Source organism: Rhinoraja longicauda, chromosome 7 (assembly GCF_053455715.1).
Source record: "Rhinoraja longicauda isolate Sanriku21f chromosome 7, sRhiLon1.1, whole genome shotgun sequence".
NCBI classification, from domain to species: Eukaryota; Metazoa; Chordata; class Chondrichthyes; order Rajiformes; family Arhynchobatidae; genus Rhinoraja; species Rhinoraja longicauda.
The window spans coordinates 48,252,867-48,280,023 of record NC_135959.1 but is presented as its reverse complement, the minus strand read 5'-3'; the positions used below and the strand labels follow the sequence as shown (position 1 = coordinate 48,280,023).

At 40.4% G+C, this 27,157-nt stretch overlaps 2 protein-coding genes across 7 annotated transcripts in view; one reads left to right on the top strand and one right to left on the bottom strand.

Moving 5' to 3' along the window:
• Window positions 1-229: 229 nt before the first annotated feature.
• alkbh8 (alkB homolog 8, tRNA methyltransferase) lies at window positions 230-26,911 on the bottom strand. Its single transcript, XM_078402497.1, has 11 exons — window positions 26,505-26,911; window positions 25,290-25,530; window positions 22,254-22,385; window positions 21,038-21,133; window positions 19,604-19,708; window positions 14,802-14,872; window positions 12,180-12,286; window positions 10,259-10,410; window positions 6,323-6,591; window positions 3,772-3,921; window positions 230-2,347 (listed from the first exon to the last, which is right to left on the bottom strand). Exons 1-11 carry the CDS (start codon window positions 26,631-26,633, stop codon window positions 1,799-1,801), a joined length of 2,001 nt encoding a protein of 666 aa, XP_078258623.1. The 5' UTR covers window positions 26,634-26,911; the 3' UTR covers window positions 230-1,798.
• Window positions 26,731-27,157, top strand: part of elmod1 (ELMO/CED-12 domain containing 1) — a 38,921-nt gene continuing 38,494 nt past the window's right edge. For 2 of the 6 annotated variants that reach the window (XM_078402501.1, XM_078402499.1), the window contains exon 1: window positions 26,732-27,026. The gene's annotated coding sequence lies outside the window, so the exon portion shown is untranslated. Of the gene's footprint in view, window positions 27,027-27,157 lie in introns of all 6 variants that reach the window. The other 4 variants (XM_078402503.1, XM_078402502.1, XM_078402498.1 and 1 more) reach the window with 4 other exon arrangements.

Below are 27,157 nucleotides of genomic sequence, written 5' to 3'. Positions count from 1 at the left end.
TTGAATACTTCTAATTTTGTAAAACTTCAGTGTTTCACAGGCACAAAATTTGACAGGGACACTAAAGTTTGTTCTGCTTTGGGAAAGATCACCAAAGGTGTGATGGACTTGGGAAGGTTAGTCAAAAAGCAGTTGAAATAAGAGAAAACTGATGATACTGACACTTTATTGTCACATGTACAGTGAAATTCTTTGTTTTTGCATACAATACACAATATACCTGTGCCGACAAAGTTACAAAAGTTCTTTAACTATACTGGAAATATTCAGCAGGTCAGGCAGCATTGTCTCTTTACATACATGTACCCTGATCTGTAGAGAAAACTTAATTTATTCAAGAATGTTTTCAAAATTTATACACGAACGATGAGGATCACCTATGGCTAGATAAAGTGAGGAGGGGCTCATTGTGGTCCATTGAATTTATTTCTGCGATGTAAATTATGCAAAATCTCTTCCCCATTCTCTACTAAACCCCATCAAACTTATTCAAGTATACTTTTTTCTTCTTTAAAAATGCCTTAAGTACTCCAAGCCGCAAACACTTTATTTTCTGCCTCCTAGCAACCTTTTAAAATTAATGGCTCCCCAATAGTAGGAACAGTCTGGCTTCTTAAATTTGCAGGGAAAAAAACACTCAATTTGGGGAAGCTTTTGTTTGATGACCTGACTATCCTTTCATTCATGAGCTCTCCAACACTATTAACTGTTGCCTCAGCATTTAAAACAAATCATGAATTCATCTGACTTTTTCAACCCACAAAGCACCTTTCTCTATTGGCTTCATTTGCAAATTCAGATGATGTGTGAATAAATCCACAAGACTCAGAACGAGATCTCTCGTCATGTTGCAAAAGAAATGTTTCGTCAAGACATAAAGTGCTGGAGTAACTCAGCAGGTCAGGTAGCTTCTCTGGAAGACATGGGTGGGTGATGTTTGTACATAATATTTAGTCTTTGATTTTCCTCTAAATTTACTACCCTATACTTAACCACTTCAAATAGAATCTGCCTGGCTCTCTCTGTAAACCTGTTTCCATCTAACTGAAGTGCTTTACCTATTCAGCAACTGGTTTTATTGATGTACTTTTCCACTTCAGAAGCTGAGCCGCACCCGTAGATGAAAGCTTACGCTGCATGATTTTCAACTTCCAGTAATTTCATCATTTTCTGCATCAACAAATCAATAACCACAATTATCTGGCTGCACTGCATTCTGACTGATAAAACAAAATCTGGCACAGATGTAGAGTCACTGCCTTACAGTGCCAGAGATCCAGGTTTGATCCATGGGTGCTGTCTGTATTGAGTTCATACATTCTCCCTATGACTGTGTAGGTTTTCTCTGGGTGCTGTAGTTTCCTCGCACATTCCAAAAAGGTAGAGGTTTGTAGGTTAATTGGCTTTGGTTAAAAAAATTGTAAATTTTCCCTAGTGTGCAAGTGTATGTGTAGAAGCTGGTGGGGCACACGCACACGCACACACTGACAAAGCACAAGCCAAAGCTTTGAGATTACTTCAATTAGTTCCTGATATATATACAGAAAACAAAGGATTAGTAAACGTTTCTTCTGAAATCAGTTCATCACGTAGAAGTTTTTTTTCGTTTTCATTTTATACATTAGACATCCAGAAGGCTCTGATGCAAACAAGCATTTAAGATGTGAATAGCATTGTCTTCATCAATATTACCTTTTTATTAAGTAGTTTAACTTTTAAAAATCTGTTACAATTATTATATTTCCAAGGGTGACAAGTTTCAAAATTAAATCTGAAGTTAAATGCAAGCTACAGCATTTTAGCATTTTTCAATTATGACACACCAATTCCCTTGATCATAATAACTTTGCACTATTCTAATATTCGATATACCTCTACACAAGTTTTCTAATTCCCCATCAGAGAAGACGTGATAAAAACGGTGGTAAACGGCATGCTCTTTGACGTCAGGTGGGAGTGCTGAGACACCATCAGCTCTATGGTGACTTTTAACTCCTCTTAAATGCCAAGGAACAAGCAAATCATGTGAATCAAAGTTAGTTCTATTTGTGTGCACAGGGAGCTTTGCATTGTTTTGTTTAACTGTTGAATCCTTGGTAACATCTGGTAGTTGCTTCAACCAAGTTAAATCCATTTTATTGGCATCTTGATTGATGTAAGATAAATCATTTCCTGTTTGTACCTTGACACAATTTGCTTGAGGTTGGATACATTTTCCATTTCTTTTTGCCAGATATTTAGATTTGACTTTCTTGTGTTCCTGTTCCATTGCCCAAACATAAATAAGTCCCTTGCCTCCCAGCCGTAGGAGTCTCACAATCTCTTTGACAGCTGACAGCCTCCTTTCCTGTAATTGAAAAATACGTATGAACAAACCCTATCTAAAAAAGCAAAGGAGTGTTGTTGATGTTGAAATTACCAGTTTACAATGGAACCTGATATTTCAATTTCTTTAAAATAATGTTTAATTCCAACATGCTGTCCACTTTAGATTCTCTCATACTACATACAACACCACAGGTAAATGCTGGATAGGTAGTTTCTTAAAATAAAGTATGCAAACTTTTTAACTCTTCACCCCAATTAATTTGTACTAAGCATGGATTATTTAATACATCAGGGCTAATTTCCCCTCCTGGAAACGGTGTTTTATTTTTATTTATTATTATAAGACTTGGACAGGTTGGAAGAGTGGGCTGAGAAGAGGCAAACAGAATACAGCGTGGCAAAGTGTGGAGTCATGCATTTTGGTAGCAGGAATAATTTTTACATTTAAAATTTAATTTAAAATCGTTGAAAACATCAGCGATGCAGTGGTGCTGGTTTCCGATGGGCACAGTGACAGACACACCACACATCTCTGTCCTCCATACAGCTGGCAAGCTCCTCTTTTGTCTCTAAATATGCGTTTTCCACAGGTATAGACTATTTTCTAAATGGGGAGAAAATTAAGAAATCGGGAGGTGCAAAGGGACTTGGGAATGCTGGTACAGGATTCCCAACAAGTTAATTTGCAAGTCAAATCAGCAGTAAGGAAGGCAAATGCAATGCTAGCATTTATTTCGAGAGGGCTAAAATACAAAAAACAGTGATGTAATGCTGAGGCATTAGAAGGCACTGGTCAGACCGCATTTGCAGTATTGTGAGCAATTTTGGGCTCCATAATCTGAGAGGAAGGATGTGCTGGCGTTGGAGAGGGTCCAGAGGAGGTTTACGAGAATCATCCCAGGGATGATTGGGATATGATAAGCGTTTGACAGCACTGGGCCTGTACCAGTCACTAGGGTTTAGAAGGATGAGGGGGACCTCATTGAAACTTACCAAATTGTGAAAGGCCTGGATATAGTGGATGTGGAGAGGATGTTTCTACTGGTGGGAGAGTCTTGGACCAGAGGCCATTGCCTCAGAATAAAAGGATGCACCATTAGAAAGGTGATGAGGATGAATTTCTTTAATCAGAGGATGGTGAATCTGTGGAATTCATTGCCACAGAAGGCTGTGGAGGCCTAGTCAATGGATATTTTTAGTGGAGATTGATAGGTTCTTGATTAGTAATGGTGTCAAGGGTTATGAAGAGTACACATAGCCAAGTTACTACACCATGTGACCTATTCAATCCAACTGGAATGCAAAACTAGAAACTTCATTATTTTATACATAAAACAGTTTTTTCTTATTAAATATGCACTGGTGGTTCAAACCAAGTATACACAAATATAAAGAAACACATTCCCATCCTTGGCACATTATAGAAATCAAGTTTATAGTTACCTCTGTTGAAAAGTGATGAACAACTGCTATAGAAATACAAGCATCACAAATGCCACTGCGCAAGGGCACGAGTAAGCCATCGCAGATGAAGACCTCAAATTGTTTCTCTCTGCAAATATCAACAAGATTTTTGCTGCGATCACAACCAATCTGGTAAATGAGAATGGGAAAAACTGTGCTACAACGGGGTATCTTAAAAATGCAAATTTTGCAATCACAAAATTCTAAAATTGCTGTTAACAACTTGCTATTTATTGAATATACAATGAGGTTTCAACTGTGTGAATTCTGTGAATTGCTGGTAGAGCCGCTGCCTCACAGTGCCAGAGACCCAGGTTCGATCCTGACCTTGGGTGCCCCCCTGCGACTGTGTGGATTTCCTCCGGTTGCTCCGGTTCATTAGTTGCAAAAACAATGTGGAAGGAAACATAAAAACACTACAATATTTCTAACCTACATACTGTGAATTGGCCCTAGTGTGCAGGATAGAACTAGTGTATGGGTGATCGCTGGTCAGCACGGACACAGTGTTTCCATGCTATATCTCTAAATTAAACTAAGCTAAAATGATTCACAAAACAGTATTGAAGTGTGTAATTCTCCAAAATATTGAGAACACTTATTAGTACAGTAGTTGAAGAAACAGCAACACTGATGTATATGCCTGTATCTCTGAAACTAAACTAAACTAAGATTCGCTCCATTCACCTAGAGGTAATTCTGTGAAACAACAAACAGATTCAGTCTGCTATAACCAAAATCCATTATAACGAGGTCCATTAAAACGGGGGTTTACTGTATTTCAAGTTCCAAAGAAAAAACATTGAATTTTATTTATAAGCCCAAATTAATATTTCTGAAAGCAAATACTAATATTTGAGATCTTTTTGATTTTAAGCAACCTTCAATGTGGACCAGTAACCTCTATATTTAGCAGGTGGGTCATGGGAACGGAGGAAGTTCAGCCATTAAATTTATTAGCCTCATATAAATCAAACTAATAGCAAACTCCCATGAAATCAGACACAGATTCATCCCCCTATTAATTTTTCATTACCTTACTTACATCTCAACTTTCTTATTGGCAATTGTAAAGTTTACCCAAGTTTTACAATCTCTCGACTCTTCATCCTTACAGAATATGTCCAAATTTAGTTAATAACCGTAAACATTGATACCATCTTTAAGAATCAGATAAATGTGCAAATGTAAAGATTGGCAACAATCAAATAATACATTGCTTTGCTGCTCAGCTGAATTTTGTTTATATTGCATCCAATTTAGGCAGTCCAAAGAAACAACCAATAAAGAGACATTTTACATTATAAGAGAAAGTTTTACAAGAGAAAATGGAAATACAATAAAATGAGTGGTAATAAAAGAAAATATGGGCCCATGGGCCACATATTTTTCCACGTTCGCACAATTGGGGTCATCAGACAATTTGTTTGACATAGCACTGACAAAATGACCTTCAGCTTGCATGGTATTACACAATTAACATCATGCTGGCAGCAATGGTAATAGCCTTTCTATATTCAGAATACATTAGACAATTGCACTTGTTGAACAATTACAACAATACACCTTTCTATATCTACAAATCATTACCCTCTTCCGCATTATTTATCCTTCTGTAACATCTTTCCAATTTCAACTCTATTTGTTTTAAAATATTTCAACTGTGTAATTTCAGTTTTGATCCTCCATTCCTACATTATTGCAGGTTCCTATTAAATCTTTCTCTCTCACCTTAAACGTATGTCCTCTGGTTCTTGATTCCCCTTACTCTGGGTAAAAAGCTGTGCATTCACCCTATCTATTCCCCTCATGAATTTATACACATGATGGGAGCTGGGTGGGTTTACTGCTGGAAGCACTAATCAAAAAAGGCACAGGAAAGGAAGCAATTGATCAGTTCAAAAGAGATGGACAAGAGACTCAGAGTAATATCAGAGTGAATTTAAGGGAAGATAGACACAAAATGCTGGAGTAACTCAGCGGGACAGGTAATTTAAAAAAAAAAGTCTGACGTAGAATGTAATGAATGCTGCACTGAAGAGAGACAGAGTAATAATGTATGTGGTAAAGAAAAAGAGCAGATGATCAGAGATTTGAAGTCCTTAAACCGTAAAGATGCCATATTAAGTTAGCATGGCCAACAAGAAGGCAATGTCTGAAGAAGGGTCTCAACCCAAAACGTCACCCATTCCTTCTCTCCAGAGATGCTGCCTGTCCCGCTGAGTTACTCCAGCATTTTGTGTCTACCTCGGATTTAAACCAGCATCTGCAGTTCTTTCCTACACAAGATTGTTTGGAACGTTTGAAAAGGGTGTAAAGTTTAAATGTATACTTTGAAGGCACATACAATGAGGAATGAAAAACAGAAGTAGATGTGATATTTCAGAGAATGTGGCAGAACATAACTTATTGCCATGAGGTAAAATATAAAAGAGTCAATCAATTTCTTTTGAGGACCCATGAGAGTTCAATTTAAACACAAAATAGTTATGTATCCCACATTTTTAAAGATTAAGAAATATATATTTACCATGAACAAGCCCTTGTTAACTCCCAGGTATTTACCATTTCCACAGCCAACATCAGCCACCAATGCTCCATCTGGCAGCGTTTTGAGGAATTCAACCACCTTCGGCCATGGGGTATGCCTAGTATCGCTGAAATGGCAAGCAATCTCATCATAAACATCGTGTACATACTTGTGTTCCAGCTGTGAGGCATCCCCATCACTGGCTGGGACCGAGGGAGTAGGATTTGTGCATTTACAATCAATTTGACTGTCACAGACTTCTGGATAAGCTATAGATAAAAAGCAGAACATTTTTTCTTCTTAATATAATTTTGTATCTTGTATTAGAATAACAATAATACAAATATAAAACTTTTGTATTCGTAAAAAAGATAGTTTCAAAGAAAACACTGCATTACAAGTATAACTGAAGTGAAGCAGAATTTTACTTTCAGACTTTTTCAAAAAAAAATGCTTTTAATTTGTGCAGTTCGTCCTGCTACACTGTTTGCATGATTGAAAGACAACTTCCACCCTATGCAAGTACAGGTCCTCCACAGGTTATGAACATCCAACTCATGTTCAGTCCGTATACATAAATAAGCATTTTTCTGCTTTTTAAGGATAGGAAATATTGAAACAAATATCCAGACATTGTCAGTATTCTTGGTCTACTATTCTAGAGCATAGTTCTTGACTGAAGATGATTATCTGACTCAGGGGTGTCAAACTACCGGCCTACGGGCCGCATTCGGCCCACGAAGGGGTCCAAACTGGCCCGCGGGATGATTTGGGGAAAAGCCAGCACTGTTAGATTATACACAGAAAGTGAGCTACATGACCGCTTAACCTTGCAGGAAATATGAATTTTGCACAGAAGGAAAATGCAAGTCCGATCGCAGCTGTCACCTCCCCACTCCCCAGTTCCCGGGGGTGATTGGAAGCTACACCCATATCCGGCCCTGCGGTAACGCGAGCGGGAAGGGGCCGGCACTGGGGAAGGTGGGGAGTCTCAGCGTTGTTGTGGACACCGGGAAGTGCCTGGGCTGCAGCCACAGAGACCGCCACCATGTACCTGAGACCCAGGTGAGAGCGTCGATAGAGGCTGGTGGGAAGTCGCCGCACTGTGAATGGGGCCGCAGCCAGCGATCCAAAATCTGAGCTGCTCTCCAGGGTGGGGGCTCTGGGTTTGGGTTAAGGTTAGGTGGGATGTGAAGACGTGCTGGTAGTTATGTGGGAATAGTGAAGAGAAGGGAGAAGGTGGTGGTAAAGGAAGGGGAGGGGGAGCAGATGAGGGAAGAGAGGGTTTTTAGGGATGAGGAAGGGAAGAGAGGGTGTCGAGGTAGGGGAGTGGGGGAGCAGGTGATAAAGAAAGGAAGTAGGGAGGGAGGGGGTGAGGAAGGGAGCAGATGAGGGAAGGAATGGTGTTTAGGGATGAGGGAAGGGAGGGGATTTAGGGACGAGGCAAGGAAAGAGAGAGGATGAAGTAAGGGAGGGGAGTGGGGGAGTAGTTGGAAGGAATGAAGTGGGGATGAGAGAAGGGATAGGCTGAGGAAAGGGAGAGGGCAGGTGAGGGTAGAGAAGGACATGAGAGGTGTGGGGAGAGGATGTGAGGGGAAAGAAAAAAGACACAAGGAGAAGGATGGGGAGCGGGGCCTTCAGGTGAGATGATGGACAGACCATCTTTCACCATGCCAAGTAGCTGCTGTTTGGCTGTTCACCACCCAGCCAGCCCATTTTCGGCAAAACAAACACTGTAGGAAGACTATAAGACAGAGGAACAGAATTAGGCCATTTAGCCCATCGTCTACTTTGCCATTCAACCATGGCTGATCTATTTTCTCTCTCAACCACATTCTATTGTCTTCTTTCTCCCTGTAACCTAATCTAGACCTATCAATCTCTGCCTCAAATATACCCAATGTCTTGGCCTCCACCGCTGTCTGCAGCAATGAATTCCACAGATTCACCACCCATTCCCCTCATCTCCATTTTGAATGTATGACCTTTTATTCTGATGCTGTGACCTCTGGTCCTAGACTCTCCTATTACTGGAAACATTATTTCCACATCCACTCTATCTAGGGCCTAGATACCAATCATAAAAGTAATGTTTGCTAGGCAATCTTCTTCATAAGAAACAAAATTCGTAAAGTGAATCACTTTGTAGTTATAGCAGAGACTGAGACACATGAGAGCAGGTTGAAAAAACGAAGGCAATGAAAGCTGTGGGAGCACGTGCATACGTACATGCGTTCACTCGTGCACAACTGATCCGGCCCGCATGAAGTTGCATTTTTCCCATTCCGGCCCGTGACCTAAAATGAGTTTGACACCCCTGATCTAACTGATATATTGTGCATTGAATTGTATTGATTCAAGGGTGAAGAGTTTGCAATTATCTTGTTTAGTTTAGTGATACAGCACGGAAACAGGCCCTTTTGCCCACCGAGTCCTCGCTGACCAGCGATCCCCACACATTAACACTATCCTACTGGGACAATTTACAATTTTATCAAAGCCAATCAACTTACAAACCTGTACGCCTTTGGAGTGTGAAAGGAAAGCAGAGAAAACCCACGCAGGCCACGGGGAGAACGAACAAACTCCATACAGACAGCAGGGTCAGGATGGAACCCGTTGTCTGCCGCTGTAAGGCAGCAACTCTACCGCTGCACCACTGTGCCTTTCATTTTTTTGAGTGTACAGATTTTTAGCCCAATACAACTGAAATCATTCTATTTTTTAAACTTAAAATGGGAGGATGTGCATCTTCCATAGCTAAATTTTGAACTCAAGATGCGGCGACAGTTACTACCTTTCTAATCAAGGGAGCATTTGAACAAGAGTGACTTTCAGCAACAACAGAAAGTATTGGAAATTGTTCAACAAATCAAGTAAAAACTATTGGGAGAGAAATAAAGGTTACATTTCAAGACAAGTACCCTCTCCCCACTGATGTTAGTTAACATGCTGAGTGCTTCCTTCATTTTTTTACTTCAACGAGTTTTACTAAAATTGGAATAAACAGCAATCGAAGAAAATACCCAGCACAATGGAATTCTAAGTGCTAGAGGTCATTTACGTCAACCTTAGAAAATTGTTGTACAAGTTCCTGCAGCAGTGATCTTGAGTCAACTATTTAAGGAAATATGTGGATATTGATAACGATTCTGAGAGCTGGCATATACTCAAAGGACCTCAAATCATATAGAAAATACAAACATAAAATTTGGAAGTGAGGATATTTCCTAACACTTGGTTGCACTTTCCTGAGAAAGTGAAGCAGTGCATGTCCTCAACCATCCAACCCGAATGTTGTCTAGGTTCTTGGGCTAATAAATGGTGAGAACAATTTGTGCAACATTCAAGCTGAGCATTTTCTCTTAAAACAGTGTCTTTCCTGCTCCACCTTAAATGTTTATTCACACTGCTGGTAGTATAGTACGGTTGTAGTGTAAGTCTAAACTATGTATTGCAACAACTCAAAGCTTCTTCAACAGCAACTCAAATCATTGACCACTTATATCTACAAGTAATAAAGACAACAGGAACCATTATTTCCAAGTCACACATTATCTTGACTTGAAAATATGCATATCCTCTTTCACCATTGCTAACTCAAATTCTGGAGTTTCCCATCTAACAGCACTGTGGGAGTACTTTCATGTCATACCAGGAATTCACCACCACCAAGTTCAATTAGGTATGTGGAATGAAGGCAGTCCCTTACTTTCTGGAAACAAAAATCTCTAAAATATTTAATCCTGTCATATCTTTGGGGGCTCAGCAGCAAAATTAGAAAAGGAGAAAAGGACGGCAAAGTGTTTTGAGTCGACCTTCAAATAGTTTGATAATTGGTTCAAGGGTAATATGAGCAGATTTTGATCAAATCAGTAAGATAAACCATGACATAGAAATGGGTTCTAAAACACTGGGGGAGAAAAATACACTTACCACAATCACAGGGTTTCTTTCGGACTTTTCGAAAAGTAAAACTGGTCCTTGTTCCCCTCTTATTCAAGGTCAAATTACTAACATCAGCACTGATAATTCCAGTCTTTGGGATCTCTGATGCTGGCACCACATCAAACTTTCTTGGGGTAATTCTGTTAAATATAAAAAAAACAACGATTCTTCCCCATTTCCAAAAGTCTGTAAACATAGATAAATACATCATGACCAACACAGAACTAATAAAAGAAAGAATATTTTTTTCTGTGAATTTACAAGTACATTGCACTATCCTTGCAAAATAAATGTTAAACAATAGAAATATTAAACACCAGTTTATCTTTTGGAATGACAGCTGGAATGACTAGATAAATGATTGCAGAATTGTTTATTTAGAAAATTTCCTATGTTCAATTTTCTCTAATGATATCGTTGGTAGGTTCAAGTAAGTGCGATTGAATTTGAATATGTATTTACAATTTCGTGATACAGTGCCATTGCACATTTCCTACTGTTTAACTTTGAATGGTTTTTTTAATCCCATTTAATCTTTCTGCAAACAATCAATTGTAGGAATATATTTAATTCCACAAATGTCACTGACGTCTAAAAAAACACTGCATAGGTAGATGCATTGCAAGAAAGAGGAAAGACCAATGGCATAAGCTGCATTTATTTCAATGCTAGGGTCTCAACAGGTTAAAATGGACAACCTCAGAGTGTGAGTTGGTTCTGGGGAATGGAATATTATAGCCAAAGCAGAAGCATGTCTGAGAGAAGGGTAGATCTGGCAGCTCAATGCTCCAGAATATTGATGCCACAGGCGTGATAGAGTCCAAGAGTCATACAGCACAGAAACATGCCTTTTGGCACAAATAGTTCATGCCGTCCAGGATGCTCCATCTTAGCTAGTCCTGGCTACCTGCATTTGGCCTACAGTGGTACAAGTAAGAGAGGAAATGAAATTGCCTTTTTTTAAATCAGGGAGGAAATAACTACAGTACTTTGAGAGGAAAGAATCACCATTTTGTTACCTGGACTCGAGTTATAGGGAGAAGCTGGATAGGCTGACACTTTTCTCTTTGTAACCTAGGAGGTTGGGGCATTTTATTGGTATACAAAATAATGAGGGGCACAGAAAATGAACACTCACAGAGTAGAACATTCTGAAACTAGAAGTCATAGGCTGAGGGTGAGAGAGGATGGTTTAAGAGATACCTCTTAAGGGGTAACATTTTCACTCAGAGGGTAGTCCATTTCTGGAATGAGCTACCAGAGGAAGCTATAGAAGTGTACTTTCAAAAGACAGTTGGACAGATATATAGATCGAAGGGTTTAGAGGGATATGCAAATGGTAAAAGCCTAGAATGCCAACTTAGTAGGCAAGGACAAGATGGGCCGAAGGGCCTGTTTCTATGCTGTGTGGCTCTTTGACTATGATACTGCCTTATAACTAGCAGATAATACAGAGTAATAGCTAAGGAAATAACTTCAGCTGAGTCTTTAAAAAAATACACAAAATATTCATTATTTCTTTCAGAATGCTGGGTTAATATTTTTTTTAAAGTCAGCAATTACTTTAGCTGTAACAAAGAGTTCAACATTTTTTTCCCCCTTTCTATTCATGGACCTGATATATCCTTTAGGTATTTTTCAGATTGCAGTGCCTTTCCTTACATTTTGGTGAAGCAGGAATGCCATTCAATACGGATATATTGAGCAGAATAGGCGAAAACCTAGTGCTGGTAGGAAATATACTGCCTGTGGCACAATACCTGTAAATCATAGCAGTTCTCTTAAAAAGCCCTCTTTCTAATTTTTCCTTAGGCGCTCATCACAAAAAGATCCCATATCTTAAATTGTTCAGCCATTTATATTTAAATTTATGTAGGATTTTGGTTCTTAGTACATGCTTATCACTCACCCATGACTCCATAGGTATCTACATTCACCGGTCATCACCAGCAGACTACGAGGAGGTAACATCACTGGAACACTGTGGCCGGCTGGATGTCTAAAATCCATCACTGTCTACAGGTTCAAAAAAAGTCCAAAGTAACTATTAGTTTAAAGCTTAAATATGTGCGATTTTATAGGAAAGTTACTGGAGCTCTTCTTCAAAAGTATTCAAAAGTAGGCTGTCATCACCTTATAAGAGAAAGATATATTCTTAATAAGAGGAAGTGGAGGAGACAGCAATACAGAGATAGACTTGGAAATCATTTCTGCTTGAGCTTATTGAATACAGAGCAGGCTTGCACCCATCACCGTTCCTAATTCCTGCTCGGCACTGAATGTCAGCACAGCAGGTGCTGACGCCCAAACCAAAACTAATATTAATCTTTCCACACAAGTGTTACATAAATATTTCCCATTCATTTTCTTTCACACAAAAGAGACAATAATAAATTATCTAAATTTAAATTAATCTTTACCTAAAATAATGGCAAATGGCTTCTTGTCAGAATACAATGTACCAATTTGAATATAAATCACACTAAAAATATGTGGCAGCATTGATCTGCCTGGCCATTCTTGCCTGTTTAAGGTCCAGAGACATTAAGGGCATAGGCCATAAATGTTGCCACTAGCAATTTGCAAGTATAAAAAGGAGGATATTGATGTTAATAAATGGTTGACGCGGTTCCTGGGAAAGCTGAAGAGGGTGGTAATGGGCCTCTAAAGTTTGTCCTGCGAAGAACTACTCAACCCGAGCACCCATGTTAACCCATTCAACACCTAGATGATATGATTGGAGGGGATGGTAGTGTTGAATGCCAAGCTGTAGTCGATGAATAATAGACTGATATACGTGGTCTTATTGTCCAAGTGGTCCAGTGCAGAGCGGAGAGCCAGTGATATCAAATCCCTTGTTAAACTAGTGTGACGGTAGGTGGATCCTAACGAAAGAAGGAGTTGATATGCATCATATCCAACTTCTCAGAGCACCTTCTCTACAGATGGTAGTGCTGGAGTCATTGAGGAATGTCATCGTAGTCTTTATTATTGACGTCATTTTTAAGCAGGTGGGAACCTCGGACTTAGGAACTGAGAAATCTGCAAAAACTCCAGCTAGTTGATCCGCACTTGTTTTAAGAACGTGGCCAGTTAAACCATCAGGGCCAGACGCATTTCAAGAATTCACCCTTAAAAAGGATCTTCTGATATTAACCTTGGTGACTGAGGCCATAACAGAGTTCTCAGTTTACCTCTATGTCATCTATTCCAGGATGGACCTTGCATGTTCCTGCAGTGATCATTGTAAACAACTTAGCACTTCAGAAATTTATGTAATGCATCTTTAAGGAACATAGGCACCCACCTCAGGTAACTGAAATTCACCCTTGCAGAATCAAACCACTGTCAAGTTTAGGAATAAAATTTACTCTCATAATTTTGGAATAAAAGCAAATAAACAAACATTTGTTTCCCCCACAACTTATTTCTTGATGCATGCATAGGGGGAAACCATGAAATGGACTATTTTAGGAAGACAACCCTCTCACCCCCACAATACAGGGATCATCTGTACAGCAATTATGCAAAATCTGCAAACAAGAACACTACATTGTGAAATGTAGATGACAAAAGGCCGATATATTTTGTAACTCTAATCCAGAGCACCATCTTGAGATGATACAGCATTGAGATGATGCATGCATTAGAAGTTAAAATAACTTTGAATAATTTGAACTTCCATTCAAAATGCAGCCAAATTTAGCAAGTCAGTACAGTACTTACAAAATAGAGTTAAATCAAAAACGCTTTACACAATATGTAAAGTACCTTTATCCAAAGAGAACAGTCTTGTTCCAACGGCAAAAATTGTGAATGGACTGGCAGAATACACAGATAATTCTCAACTGCCAATTATCTTGTTAAACATCTCCCACACCACCACCCCAACCATCCTGGACTGCAACATTCCAATATTTCACTTTGTCTCACTTTAGATTGAGACAATAAGTTCCGTTATCTTTGCTGGTCTTTCATTCTACCCCGCACCCCACACCCCTCTCCAAGCCAGGCCTGCCCAGAGTTTTTCATCTGCTGCAGTTTGCAAGCTCAGAGTCCTTCTGTAGTAAGACTTCAACTTAGCTGGTCCAAAAGGCCACCATCCTATTTCCACCATTCTCAATAAATGATAAAAACTCCCCTACTTCTCTTCCTGGAGGCATGCTAACCAGTATTATTAATTTTTATTTTGTTCAAAACCAAGTCTCAAGAGAATTAACAGTTTCAAATTGACAGAGAATTTCATCCAATTCCATCTTTGGTTTTGGCTTGGGTGGTATCTAGTCTGCTGACAAGATAGTAGAGGTGAATTCTATCTCATTGATATAAGGAAAACCAGATACATTCTCAAAAGCAAGATACAACCAGGTCAGTCGTTTAAAAAGCACCATCACTGAATAACAATATACCATTCTGCTAAGTAGAGATTCATAATGTAAATGCTGAAACTAAAATAATTTCACTGTTTCTAAATTTTATCCTGTTAGATATTCTAATCGATATTAGGAAAGCAAATATTTTCTACAATTACCTCTGCTCCAAGGCTCAGGCAGATAATTCCATCTTCAAATGGCGAATGCGTATCAATGTGGGGAGGAATTCCTGTCAGGAAGTGCAAATGTTATACAAATATTAATCTTGCTCTGAAAAAAAACGAAAATCAAATTAGTTTAGCTTAGAGATAGCGCAGAAACAGGCCCTTCGGCCCACCACGTCTGCACCGACCAACGATCCCTGCACATTAACGCTACCCAACACACACCAGACAATTTTACATTTATACCAAGCAAATTAACCTACAAACCTTTACGTCTTTGGAGTGTGGGAGGAAACCGAAGATCTTGGAGAAAACCCACGCAGGTCACAGGGAGAATGTACAAATCACAATACCCATATGTTTATCTTTGTTCACGTCAAAATGCCAGATAAACTAATACAATGCATATTCTCTTTCTTCTTTTTAGGCAGTACCTCAATGCTTCCATTTCATTTGTGCCGATTTAAGATTCTGTGAAGGATGCAGACAACCAGAGATGGAGTATGTAAGTTGGTGGGTAGGTTGTTTGGGAGATTTTATGTACCCATCTGCCATTTTAGTTTTGTCTCTATATGCTGCTGAAAAGTCTCAAGATGCTTGCTGCTTTCTCATGTATAATTTCTCAATTTTTTAACCATAGAAGGCCAGAAAATCCCAGTTAAAAGGAATATTACATCTTTTTCAAGAATATTTTGAGGATGTCCGAGGTATTTTCTCTGAAATTACTTGTGTGTCTCTTGCTGCAGTAGAGCTTGGAGTGTCTGATCTAGAGTCGTTTCACAATTTGTTTGAGTGTTATTCCAGGACTCACGCTGGGATTGTCAATTTAAGAGAATACTGACTATGGTCTGCTTATCATGCCATTGGGTTTTGGAAGATTGTTTAATTTCAGAATCAGTTCAGATAAGATTCAGATTAGTTTATTGTGATATGCACCAGTGCATTTCAGGAATGCACCTGAAATTCCTTGAGTACATGAACCTCAGAGTAAACATTACAGCTGATAAGTGATAGAAACAAAAATAAATACAACAAATGCAAAATAGCAGAATGTAGTGCAATCTGAGAGTGTAAAAGAAATCCAAAAGCAGAATAACGAATGAGGTAGAATTAAGAGTAAGAGTATGTAGCAGTATCCACCGAAAGGGGGTGTAAAAGAGGCGATTGGTTCAGGAGTCAGATAGCAATGGGGAAGAAGCTGTTCATAACTCTAATCATCTGAGCTTTCAAGCCCGGTTATTCAGGCTTTCAAGGTCCTACACCTTTTCCTAGAAAGTAGAAGAGAGAAAATAGAACTCATGGGTGTCTTGAAGTAAACCTTCAGGTTCCTCAGACTACTGGTTCAATTGTACTTTGTTGACACATATATGAGGAGATAGTGAAATTCTTTGTTTTGCAAACAATCCAGTAAAATCATACTATTCATAAACACAATCATAAATAAATTCAAAAGTGCAATGATTGTAGTGCAGCAATAGTAGACATCAAAGCAGTATAGAGTCGCCACGCTTCCGGCGCCACCTTACACCTTTCAAGTTCTTAAAAGTATTATTCTCTTTGGTGGTATCTCAATCTTCAATCTTTTTCTGTAAGCCAGCAGGAGCAACCGATAGATGATCAGACTCGTCAAAATGTGGCGAGGGATGGAGCAATAGGTGGATTTGATTGTGGTGTAGCACTGGTCTACAACACCTGGGCAGGTGTTGATGACTTTATTTGGGGAGTCGTTTCTTAAGTTATTTGGGGACACCTCCCTTAAGTTTGCTTGATTTAAGTTGCTAGCATGGATGAATAGGGCATTAGGGTTTGCTATCTCAAGAGATATGACAGAGTATATTTAATCCAATTCCATCTTGGTCTTGTCTTGGGTGGTATCTAATCTGGCGAGAAGATAGTAGAGATGAATTCTCTCAGTAGATAAAAAGATTCACGATCAGATATTTCAGGTCAGGGGAGCAGAATTGACCTAAGACCGTCACATCAGCGTATCACAAAATGAGGATCGTGAAGCAGACATCGCCACCTTTATCATTACCTGTGAATTCGGGTCAGTGCATACAATAAATGGATAAACCCTCAGGTTGTATAGCAGGGTTAACCGTCAGAGATGAGCTTATATTTAAGTGAAACAATGAACACAGCATTCATGAGACTTCTCCAGTGTCTTGAGCTGTCTATATCACTGAAATATGCAGATCTACCTGACTTTTGCCGGTTAGATCACAAACTTAGTTCCTAGTGATGTCCCAACTTTCAAATTGCAGCTCAGTGATGAAATTGGAGTCATCTTGATCATGGAGTGGTGGTAATACAACTTGGGACAGTTTCACATATGTCTGAAGATTAGCTCTACACCAGTGGGGATTTGGTTGGAAATGAACATGTGGCAAGGAAGATTGAGAAGGTTGGAGCATTGGCACAGGCTTACTTCACCTCTGTGTGCAATGGGATTAACTCTGGTGGATTTTTAAAATTATAATCACAATTTGTATGTCATCACAGAGCAAAGAGAGATGGATTTATAAGAGCAACAAAATGTCAACAGGATTATCTTTTATTCCCTCGTTTGACAAAGTCAAAGCATTTTGTGATGTTAAAAATAGCCACGCGATACTGTCTTCTTGTACATCTTTTTTGGAATTGTCACATGGTGAAAATCATGTTTGAATCCATCCCAGAAATGACATCAGTTATTTGACCACTAGGAGGCAGGCTCTGATCATAATCTATGTATGGATTTACGTGGAGCAGATTTTCCTCCACAATTACTGCAATTAGATTTGTCTAATTTCTTAAGTCAGAGTCAGGTGTTTAATTGTCACATGTATCATAATGAAACAATGAAATTCTTGCTTGCAGCAGCACAACAGGTATGTATGCACAGTACTCAATAGATAACAACATTTGTAAGTTTAATAAATAAAATCCCAACATAGTGCAAAACAAAGCTCGAAGTCATTAGTGTTGTTCAAAGTTTAGTTGGAGTTCGTCGTGTTCTATATCATGATGGGTACAGAGCAAGTGGAACAGGGGATTGAGCACAGAGCCTTGAGGTGCCCCTGTGCTGATAGATATTGAGGAGGTAGTGTTGCCAATTTGTACTGACCATGTTCTGTTGATGAGATTGGGTTCTCTGAGTTTGGTAACAAGTTTGGAGGAGATGATGGTGTTGAACGTTGAGATAGAGTCTATGACAGCAGTCTGGTACATGTGTTTTTATGGTGCAAATGGTCTAGTGCAGAGTGAAGAACCAGCGAGATTGCATCCCCTGTTATGGCAACAGGAAAATTGTAGTGGGTCCACGTTCTTGCTAAGCTTGGAGTTAATATCCAACCTCGAGAAACATTTCATCATCACAGACTTTAGTGTCACCTATCATAGTCATAGAGGCACATCACCTTACTAATCTTGAGAACTAGTATTATTGATGCTCTTTTAAAGCAGATAGGAATCTTGGACCTCAATAATGAGAGGTTAAAGATGTCCACAAAACTCTAGCCAGTTGGTCCGTGCAAGTTTTCAGAATGCGGCCAGGTAGCATCAGGTCCAAACACTCCAAGGGTCCACCTTCTTCTGAAGTTGGCCTCAGATACTGAGATTGCAATACCATCAAGGGTTATGGGGGCCCAAGAAGGCAGAGTGTTCTCCCTATCGAGCATATGAGCTCGCCCAGGAGTGATGACACATAGTCGCTTAAGCTGCCACTTGGTTTCGTCTTGTAGTCAGTGATGATTTGCAAACACTGCCACAGCTGCCAAACATTCATCTCATCCTCCAATTTAGAGCAAAAGTCCCTTTAGCCTTTTTGACGGCATTATCGAGGTTGTACCTGGACTTCTTATATAAATCAACATCATCAGACTTGAAAGTCCAAAGTTTGGTCCTCAGAAGATTGCGGACTCCTGGTTTATTCAAGGCTTCTAGTTGGGGAACACTCGGATGGTTTTCGTGGGAACACACTCCTCCACACATTTCCTCATGAATTCAGTAACAGCCGTGGTGTATTCATTCAGGTTCATTGCCGAGTCCTTTAAATTGCTCAATCTACTGACTCCAAGCAATCCCAGTCATTCCTGTGTCTTCCCTGACCAGTGCTGTGCAGTCTTCACTGCTGGTGCTGCGCTCTTCAGTCACTGTACATACATAGGAAGAAGGAGCACAGCCAGGAAGTCAGATTTTCCAAAATTAGGGTGAGGGAATGGAGTAATAGGCATCTTTAATGGTGAAATCGCTGTTATCGAGGACATTTGATCCTCTGGAGACAGGTCGTGCTGATGGTAGTTTGGAAGTTATTTCTTCAAGCGGGCCTTTCTTCAAGTCCCCTGGCTATAATACAAAAGGAGTTAAGGTACACTGTCTGGCTTACAGCTCCTCCAGTGCTGACGATCATCTGCTTGCAGTGGGATGCAGACGTTCGTCATAATGATGAGTTGGATTGGTCTCATTTCTTGAAAATTGTTAAAAATTAATTATAGGTCAACATCAATCCTAATGCAGTATAATCCTCAAATATGCTTCTCAAATACTGTTGAAGCAGAACACCAACATTTATTGAAGAATGAATTTGTATTTTGCTGATCAGTGATCAAAAATGTTTCTTTAAAAATGTTTAACAAATTAACAGTTGTATAAGGAGGTTGATATCAAATAATTTCTCATTGCAAGATGAATCAAGCACATGATCCTAAATCAACAAAACTGTCACAGGAGAGATTATCTCAGTCCCTGAGCATTCCTCGATTATCTTGCCCACACATTGAATAGTAGCTCAAAATACAGTGAAGAACGTATCTCACCTTGCCCAGGCTCGTACTGATTTATGGTCAGCTGATCAGGTTTAAATTTCACATAACCTTTTTCCATGGATCGCTCCAAAATGTTACCACATATTTCAGGAAGACCTAATATGAGAAAAAAAGACAATAGTGATTAAAACAAAACCCATGACTACTCGCAACCATGCACAACAAAAGAAAAAAAATATTCAGAATGTTATCAAGAGTCATGGATAGTAATAAACAAATTAAACTGTGGATTTCTATCATTTCCGTGCTATTGAGTACAGGGATCCCGCATTACAGGGGGACGGGTGGTCTAGCCTCAACTGGAGTATTGTTTGTAATACCGGGTGCTTAATTATAGGAAGGATATGAAGCCAATAGAGGGGGGAGATCATAAGGGAGGGGCTGGGCATTCAAGAGGGACTGGAATACATTTTACAGACCTCCCAACATTTGATTTTACAAATTCAGAATTTTGATGTCCAGAATTCAGAATTTTACATCAAAATTCATAATATGGCGCGTAATGCAACTTTTCAGCAAAAAACAAAGTATGCACGCCAAATGCGCGTATGCTTTGCGCTACATTCACGTGTGAAAAACTACTATTATTTCCAACTGTCTGTTGTTCTTGGACTACATGTACAATGTCAGGCCTATCGTGAGTATATTCTACTATTATAGAAAGGTTATTGAACAGAAATACTTTTTACAACAAAGGAAAAATTGTTTTGTTTTGTTTTTCTATTTTGCTTTCTCCTTACACATCCCAATTCTCTTGGTATTGAATAAAAGAACAATGGTCATAAAATCATGACTAAGTTATGAAGAGTTTCATTTAAAAAACTGCACATACCTAATTTAATTGAAGACATACTTGCTCCAGTGGTCTTCAACAGCAAATCACAACGGTCCATGTCCCCCCCACCACCCCCATACTCCCACCCCCACCCCTACTCCCCCCCACTCCCATCCAAACCCCACACACAACACAGATCAGGATTGAAACTAGAACTGTGATAAAGTAAGGTTACTTGCTGCACTCCTGCCTCTCCAATGAAAACACTGGTACAACTAAATAAGCAAAGAACGAAATTGAGGGATATGGAAATGTTTGGATTGTATGATAGAATAGCAGGCTGAAGTCCAAAAACAAAATCTAGATTATGCAGTAACCATATTTGGCAGACACACACATGCACAGAATTCCTACAGGATTATTTAATGTGGCCAGTCCTTTGCCACTCATTTTTAATCTAAACTAAATATATGCTGTAGAACATCTACTTAATTGTAATTCCCAGTTTAGCTAATGGATTATTTAAAGTCAGTTAAAACCATAAAAAAGGGCAATCTTCATCATTCACAAAAAAAGTTAATGGTGTATTTTCTATATGTTCCAAATACTTATTACATAAAAAAAAATAAAAAAAACACAATTTTGAGTACCTCCTGGTAGAGGCTTATCCTTGTCTACGTTATTGTTGTCATAACGAAATTCATATCCATAGTGCTTTACTCTTCGATGTTTCAGAGACCTCTGGACTATAAAAATAAAAATATTTACGGAAAACATTTTGCAGACTGCATGTAAAACTTGTATGTTTAATTTTATTTTCTTGTGCATTTAAAAATAATTATGTACACACAAGGGTTTGCTTTATATGCCCTTAGTGGCAAAACTAAATAAGTCACTTACCAAAATGGTGAGAAATATTAAATACCAACAGGCAATTTTACCACGGTATTTTCACTCCATTTCACAACTTTCCATTTACAATGATACAATACATTATTTACGTAATTACGGTGCATATTGCAGAACAAGATATGACCAGAAATTTTGAGCGATATTAAAATAGGTCCAACTGAAGATAATTGCTTGGACCACAGAAAGATCATTCACTCCCACTTCCTCCTCTCCAGCTTCGATATCATCAGCAGGGGCTAGGTAATGGCTGACAGAGTTCATGGCTGGATAGTTTGAGGTGATGCACACCTTTTACAGGGTTTGTGGGTGCTCCCGTTACACGGGCTCCAGATTTTCAAACCCATACTCTAAAGCTCCTTCCTCACTTTAAGCGGTCAAATGAAGACATTTAATTGGGCGTTGCTCAAGCACATCCTTTTAAGCTTTCCCTCTTTCCACCTGGTAATCTCTTCCCATGATAGAGCTCAGAATAGAGCATGTCTTTTGGGGCCACATCACTAATCTTTGCAATTTCACTAGATTTTTATCCAAGGAATTCAATCTTTACAATTCATAAAGGCGAACTACAACAAAAAAAAAAAAATCTTATCAGCTCTCATTTCGTCCTTGGGATCAGTTACAGAGAAAATTATGTAGAAACACGAAAAATAAGCTTGAGATGAAAATCAGCCCCAAGCTAAACGAGTGGCAGAGCAAACCAAATGGGCCGTAGGACCACATTCCGCATTGACAAGCCTTTAACTGGGTTATCTAGTCATACTGTTGGTCAAAATACAGTACACGAAAAACATCGTTGAAGTACTTCAAATTGCAGAATGGCAACACCAAGCAATTTCCCTACTGCATCATCTTCCAAACTGGAAAATGCCCACATATTAGAGTATAAAAGTAGATCACTGCGCATTGGATAATCTGAACACAACCAACTGTTTTCCACCCTCGTGTACAGCTTACCATTTTCTTTTGTCACGTGTGTGCTTTCATCTGCAAACGCCAAAAGTCTTTTCTCACACTCAAGAGAAATAAATTCTTCAATCACCAGCAGGCCCGGTGGCAGACTCAAAGGAGGAATTTCTTCATGCAAAACTGTAAAAATAAATTAAAAGTGTTTGTATTGTGTAAAACATATTTTTATTTCACACAAAATGATATGGTTCTCTATTCACTTTTGTTGTTAATATTAATTCTGCACAGATAATTAAACATTTATTCCTGGATGACTAAATACTTTTGGACACTAAACCTAAAAGTATTTTAAAGTTAGGAAATGAAAGATAAAGGGATTAACAAGCAATCACCTGACAACATACCAAGGTGGCTTTACAATTTATGTTGATGACCGGGAATCTAATTGACTTAGTGTTCAGAAATCGATACTGTTCTATTGTAGAGGGCACCAATTAGTCATATACCAAATTTATCTATCAAATTATTTTTCTATCTAGTCCTTTGCCTTGGGGCCTCCATCTGTAACTGGCTTTGACTTTTTAACAGGCAGACAGACTTCAGTTGGTTCGAATTGGTCATAACATTTCCTCTACCCTGACCCTCAATGCCAGCGCTCCGTGGGGTTGCATGCTCAGTCCCTTACTCTATTCCCTGTATACCTATGACCAACTCGGATTTTAAGTTCATTGATAAGACCATTGTTGTCAGGTAGATCAACAGCAATGAGACAAAGTACATAAAGTGATCAGAACTTTTTCTCATGCAATCAGATGTCAACTTCTCTACATCAGCGAGACCAAAAGCAGGCTCGGCGATCATTTCGCTCAACACCTTCGCTCAGTCCGCCTTAACCAATCTGATCTCCCGGTGGCTCAGCACTTCAACTCCCCCTCCCAGTCTGACCTCTGTCATGGGGCTCCTCCATTGTCATTGTGAGGCCCAGCGCAAATTGGAGGAACAGCATCTCATATTTCGCTTTATTTTCACACCCCAGCGGTATGAACATTGACTTCTCTAACTTCAGATAGTTTCTGTCCCTCTCTTTTCCCTCCCCTTCCCAGTTTTTCCACTGTAGTCGTGTCTCCTACTACATCCTATCTTTGTCCCACCCCCACCCCCGACATCAGTCTGAAGAAGGGTCTCGACCCGAAACATCACCCATTCTTCTCTCCCGAGATGTTGCTTGACCCGCTGAGTTACTCCAGCATTTTGTGTCTACCTAGCCCTAAACGTCAGCAATGTAAAATAGTTGATTGTTGACCTTGGACAGTGAAGGGGTAAACATGACCCTATCCTCATCAATAGAACTGCTGTAGAAACGGTCAATGTTTAAAATACCAAGGCATCCTTATCATGAGCAACCCAACCTGGTCACTTCATTCTGATGCAGTAATCAAGAAAGCATGTCAATGTATTAATTTTTTGGGGCATCTGAGAAGATTCAGCATGTCCATGTGGACTCCCCCAAACACTACACAGTTGCCATAGAAAATATTCTGACAGATGGATATCAGCCTGGTCTATCAACTGCTCTACTCTTGATCTCCTGAACCTGCAGAGAGTGGTGAATAGAGCCCAGGGAAACACAGGCTGGTCACCTCCTTCATGGTGCATTAAATCAGGAAGTTTGGAAGCATAATCAAGGATATCTACCACCATTTTCTCTCTTCTATCTTCTGGGAGAAGATACAGGTGCATGATATTTCAGACATCCAGAGTTAAGAACTGCACTTTCATCACACTATCAGACTTGTGAACCAAACACTTCTTTCATACCCCATTCCCAGAGGTGCTGCCACATACACTTGCTCTTAACTACTTAATTTGGTTATCCTGTTATTGTACTTATAAGAAAATAACTGCAGATGCTGGTACAAATCGAAGGTATTTATTCACAAAATGCTGGAGTAACTCAGCAGGTTAGGCAGCATCTCAGGAGAGAAGGAATGGGTGACGTTTCGGGTCGAGACCCTTCTTCAGACTGATGTCAGGGGGGGCGGGACAAAGGAAGGATATAGGTGGAGACAGGAAGATAGAGGGAGATCTGGGAAGGAGGAGGGGAAGAGAGGAACAGAGGAACTATCTAAAGTTGGAGAAGTCGATGTTCATACCACTGGACTGCAAGCTGCCCAGGCGAAATATGAGGTGCTGTTCCTCCAATTTCCGGTGGGCCTCACTATGGCACTGGAGGAGGCCCATGACAGAAAGGTCAGACTGGGAATGGGAGGGGGAGTTGAAGTGCTTGGCCACCGGGAGATCAGGTTGGTCAATGCGGACCGAGCGCAGGTATTGAGCGAAGCGATCGCCGAGCCTGCGCTTGGTTTCGCCGATGTAAATAAGTTGACATCTAGAGCAGCGGATGCAATAGATGAGGTTGGAGGGGGTGCAGGTGATCCTTTGTCTCACCTGGAAAGACTGTTTGGGTCCTTGGATGGAGTTGAGGGGGGAGGTAAAGGGACAGACGTTGCATCTCGTGCGGTTGCAGGGGAAAGTGCCCGGGGACGGGGTGGTTTGGGTAGGAAGGGACGAGTGGACCAGGGAGTTACGGAGGGAACGGTCTCTGCGGAACGCAGAGAGGGGAGGGGATGGGAAGATATGGCCAGTGGTGGGGTCCCGTTGTAGGTGACGGAAATGTTGGCGGATGATTTGTTGGATCCGCTGTCTGGTGGGGTGGAAGGTGAGAACAAGGGGGATTCTGTCCTTGTTGCGAGTGGGGGGAGGGGGAGCAAGAGCGGAGCTGCGGGGTGTAGAAGAGACCCTAGTGAGAGCCTCATCTATAATGGAAGAGGGGAACCCCTGTTTCCTGAAGAATGAGAACAAGAAAGAAGAATGTTATTGTACTTAAATTTTTCTCTACTATTTCGGATTGCACTACAATTCTACACTGTTCTGCTGTTTAGCACCCATCATTGTTTTTAATCATTATATATGTACAATGTCTACTTTAGGAGATTCATATGAACAAGGAATTTCATTGCATCCTGGTGTATATGACAATGAACTAATTTGAATCTGAAGATCATAAAATGGAAATGAACTTACCTTTCTCTACAAAGTTCACATACAAAGTGATTGGTTGAGTACTTCCATTTGCCTTTAAATCTTGGCCATTAAGGCCTTTGTGTGCTTCCCTGGCTTCTTGAATTGTACTAAATGTTGCCAATGCATGTGGTTTATTCGGAGACATCAGAAGGGTTTCAACTGTTCCAAACTTCTGCAACACTTCAAGCAGTTGCTGTCGACTGACACCATTACCCAAACCACCATTGGCAATAACTAAATGCTAAAGGATACAACAGAAATTAACTTCACTGTTAAAGTAGTTACAGAAATTTCTACACATCGTGGGTATGCTTTATAAAAGCAAATTTAAATAAACAAGAACAGTTTAAACTGGTCTCTAACTTAAGACAATGTTTTCCAATTGTCAGCTGCATGACCACAATGAAACATTTGCCTGCAAAAGTTAGGTTACTAGGCTATCATCATTTACCTCGGGTTATGTGTTTATTTATCACAGGTTAGAAATTGAAGTGCTTGTTTACAGCATGTTGCAGAATACTAACAATGAATACCTCCTGATCGTTAAAGAAAAACACTAGACCATCAAAACAGACACGGTGAATCTGAATCGCTTCAATTTCCAATGCACATTAACAACTAGAATTCAGAATTAATTTACCCATTGAATTCATGCATTTTGGTCAAGTTTAAACTTTGACAGATTTGAACTGTCAAATCGGCTGAGTTGAGTCGATATTCAACTTTGAAGAGAGAGCAAAGAAAGGTAAAATCACCACCATTTAATGTAATCCTAACCCTTTCAAGTTGGATGACAGGCCTTGAAAATAAATTGAACGCGTAAAATCAAGAGGGGAATTGATAGGGAGAATGCAGTCTTTTACCCAGAGCAGTGGAATCAAGAAGCAGTTTATACAAGTTTAAGGTGAGAGGGGAAAGATTTAATAGAAATCTGTGGGGCACCTTTTTGCACTCAGAAAGTGGTGGAAATATGGGATGAGCTGCCAGAGGTAGTTGAAGCAGGTACTATTACAACTTTTAAAGGACACTTGTACAGGTACATGGATAAGAAACGTTTAGATGGATGTGGGTCAAATGGGACCAGCTGGGACGTATTGAGCCGAAGGGCCTGTTTCCGTGGTGCATGACTCTTATGACTCTAAATTGTTTAACGGCGATTGCAGCATCCACACCAACTTTCCGAAAACAAACGCCCAACAACAGTAACGGACTTACTTCAGTCGGTCCGGGCACCGTTGCGATGCCGTCGTGCTTCAGGAGAACGTGCTGTGCTTTAACTTGTTTCCTCAGCATTTTTTTTTGTCCTTTGGACAATTTCACGCTTGTGGGACCGGGGGCCGCCATGTCAGCCCGGCGGTACCGCGCTGCCCTCGGCTCCGCGCTGCCGCTGGTGGACTGGGCTCAACACGGAGCCGCGCTGGGAGACGGAGCTCCACACGGAGCGGCGCTGGGGGACGGACGGAGCGGTGCGGCCCGGCTCAGCTCCACACGGAGCGGCGCTGGGGGACGGAGCGGTGCGGCCCGGCTCAGCTCCACACGGAGCGGCGCTGGGGTACGGAGCGGTGCGTGCGGCCCGGCTCAGCTCCACACGGAGCGGCGTCTCAGCGGTGGGAGGGTGGCCGCTTCCGGCGCCGGCCGGCCGTGCTTCCGCCGCAGTCTGCCATGGTAACAGCGGGCGTCACTCCAGCCGCCTGACTGACTGAGCGTTGCCGGGCCCGCCCCGCCTTATGAAGGCAGGTGAGTGTCTCTCTCTCTGTGCCTTTAGGTTCGCAACCGAGAAGGGAAACGGGAACAAATGGCCGCGGCAGAAGGTTTAACGTTGAAGGGATGGGTGGCGGTGCGGTGGGAACTGCATCTCCTCCTCCCGG

What these genes read in the sequence shown, in the direction of transcription:
- alkbh8 (XM_078402497.1), bottom strand. Translation starts at nt 26,633, where the DNA reads ATGGCGGCCCCCGGTCCCACAAGCGTGAAATTGTCCAAAGGACAAAAA. An exon ending in GGATAAGCCTCTACCAGGAG is followed by an intron (nt 19,709 to 21,037) that starts GTACTCAAAATT and finishes TTCTCATATTAG; the next exon opens with GTCTTCCTGAAATATGTGGT. An exon ending in AAAGAAACCCTGTGATTGTG is followed by an intron (nt 6,592 to 10,258) that starts GTAAGTGTATTT and finishes TTTTATCTATAG; the next exon opens with CTTATCCAGAAGTCTGTGAC.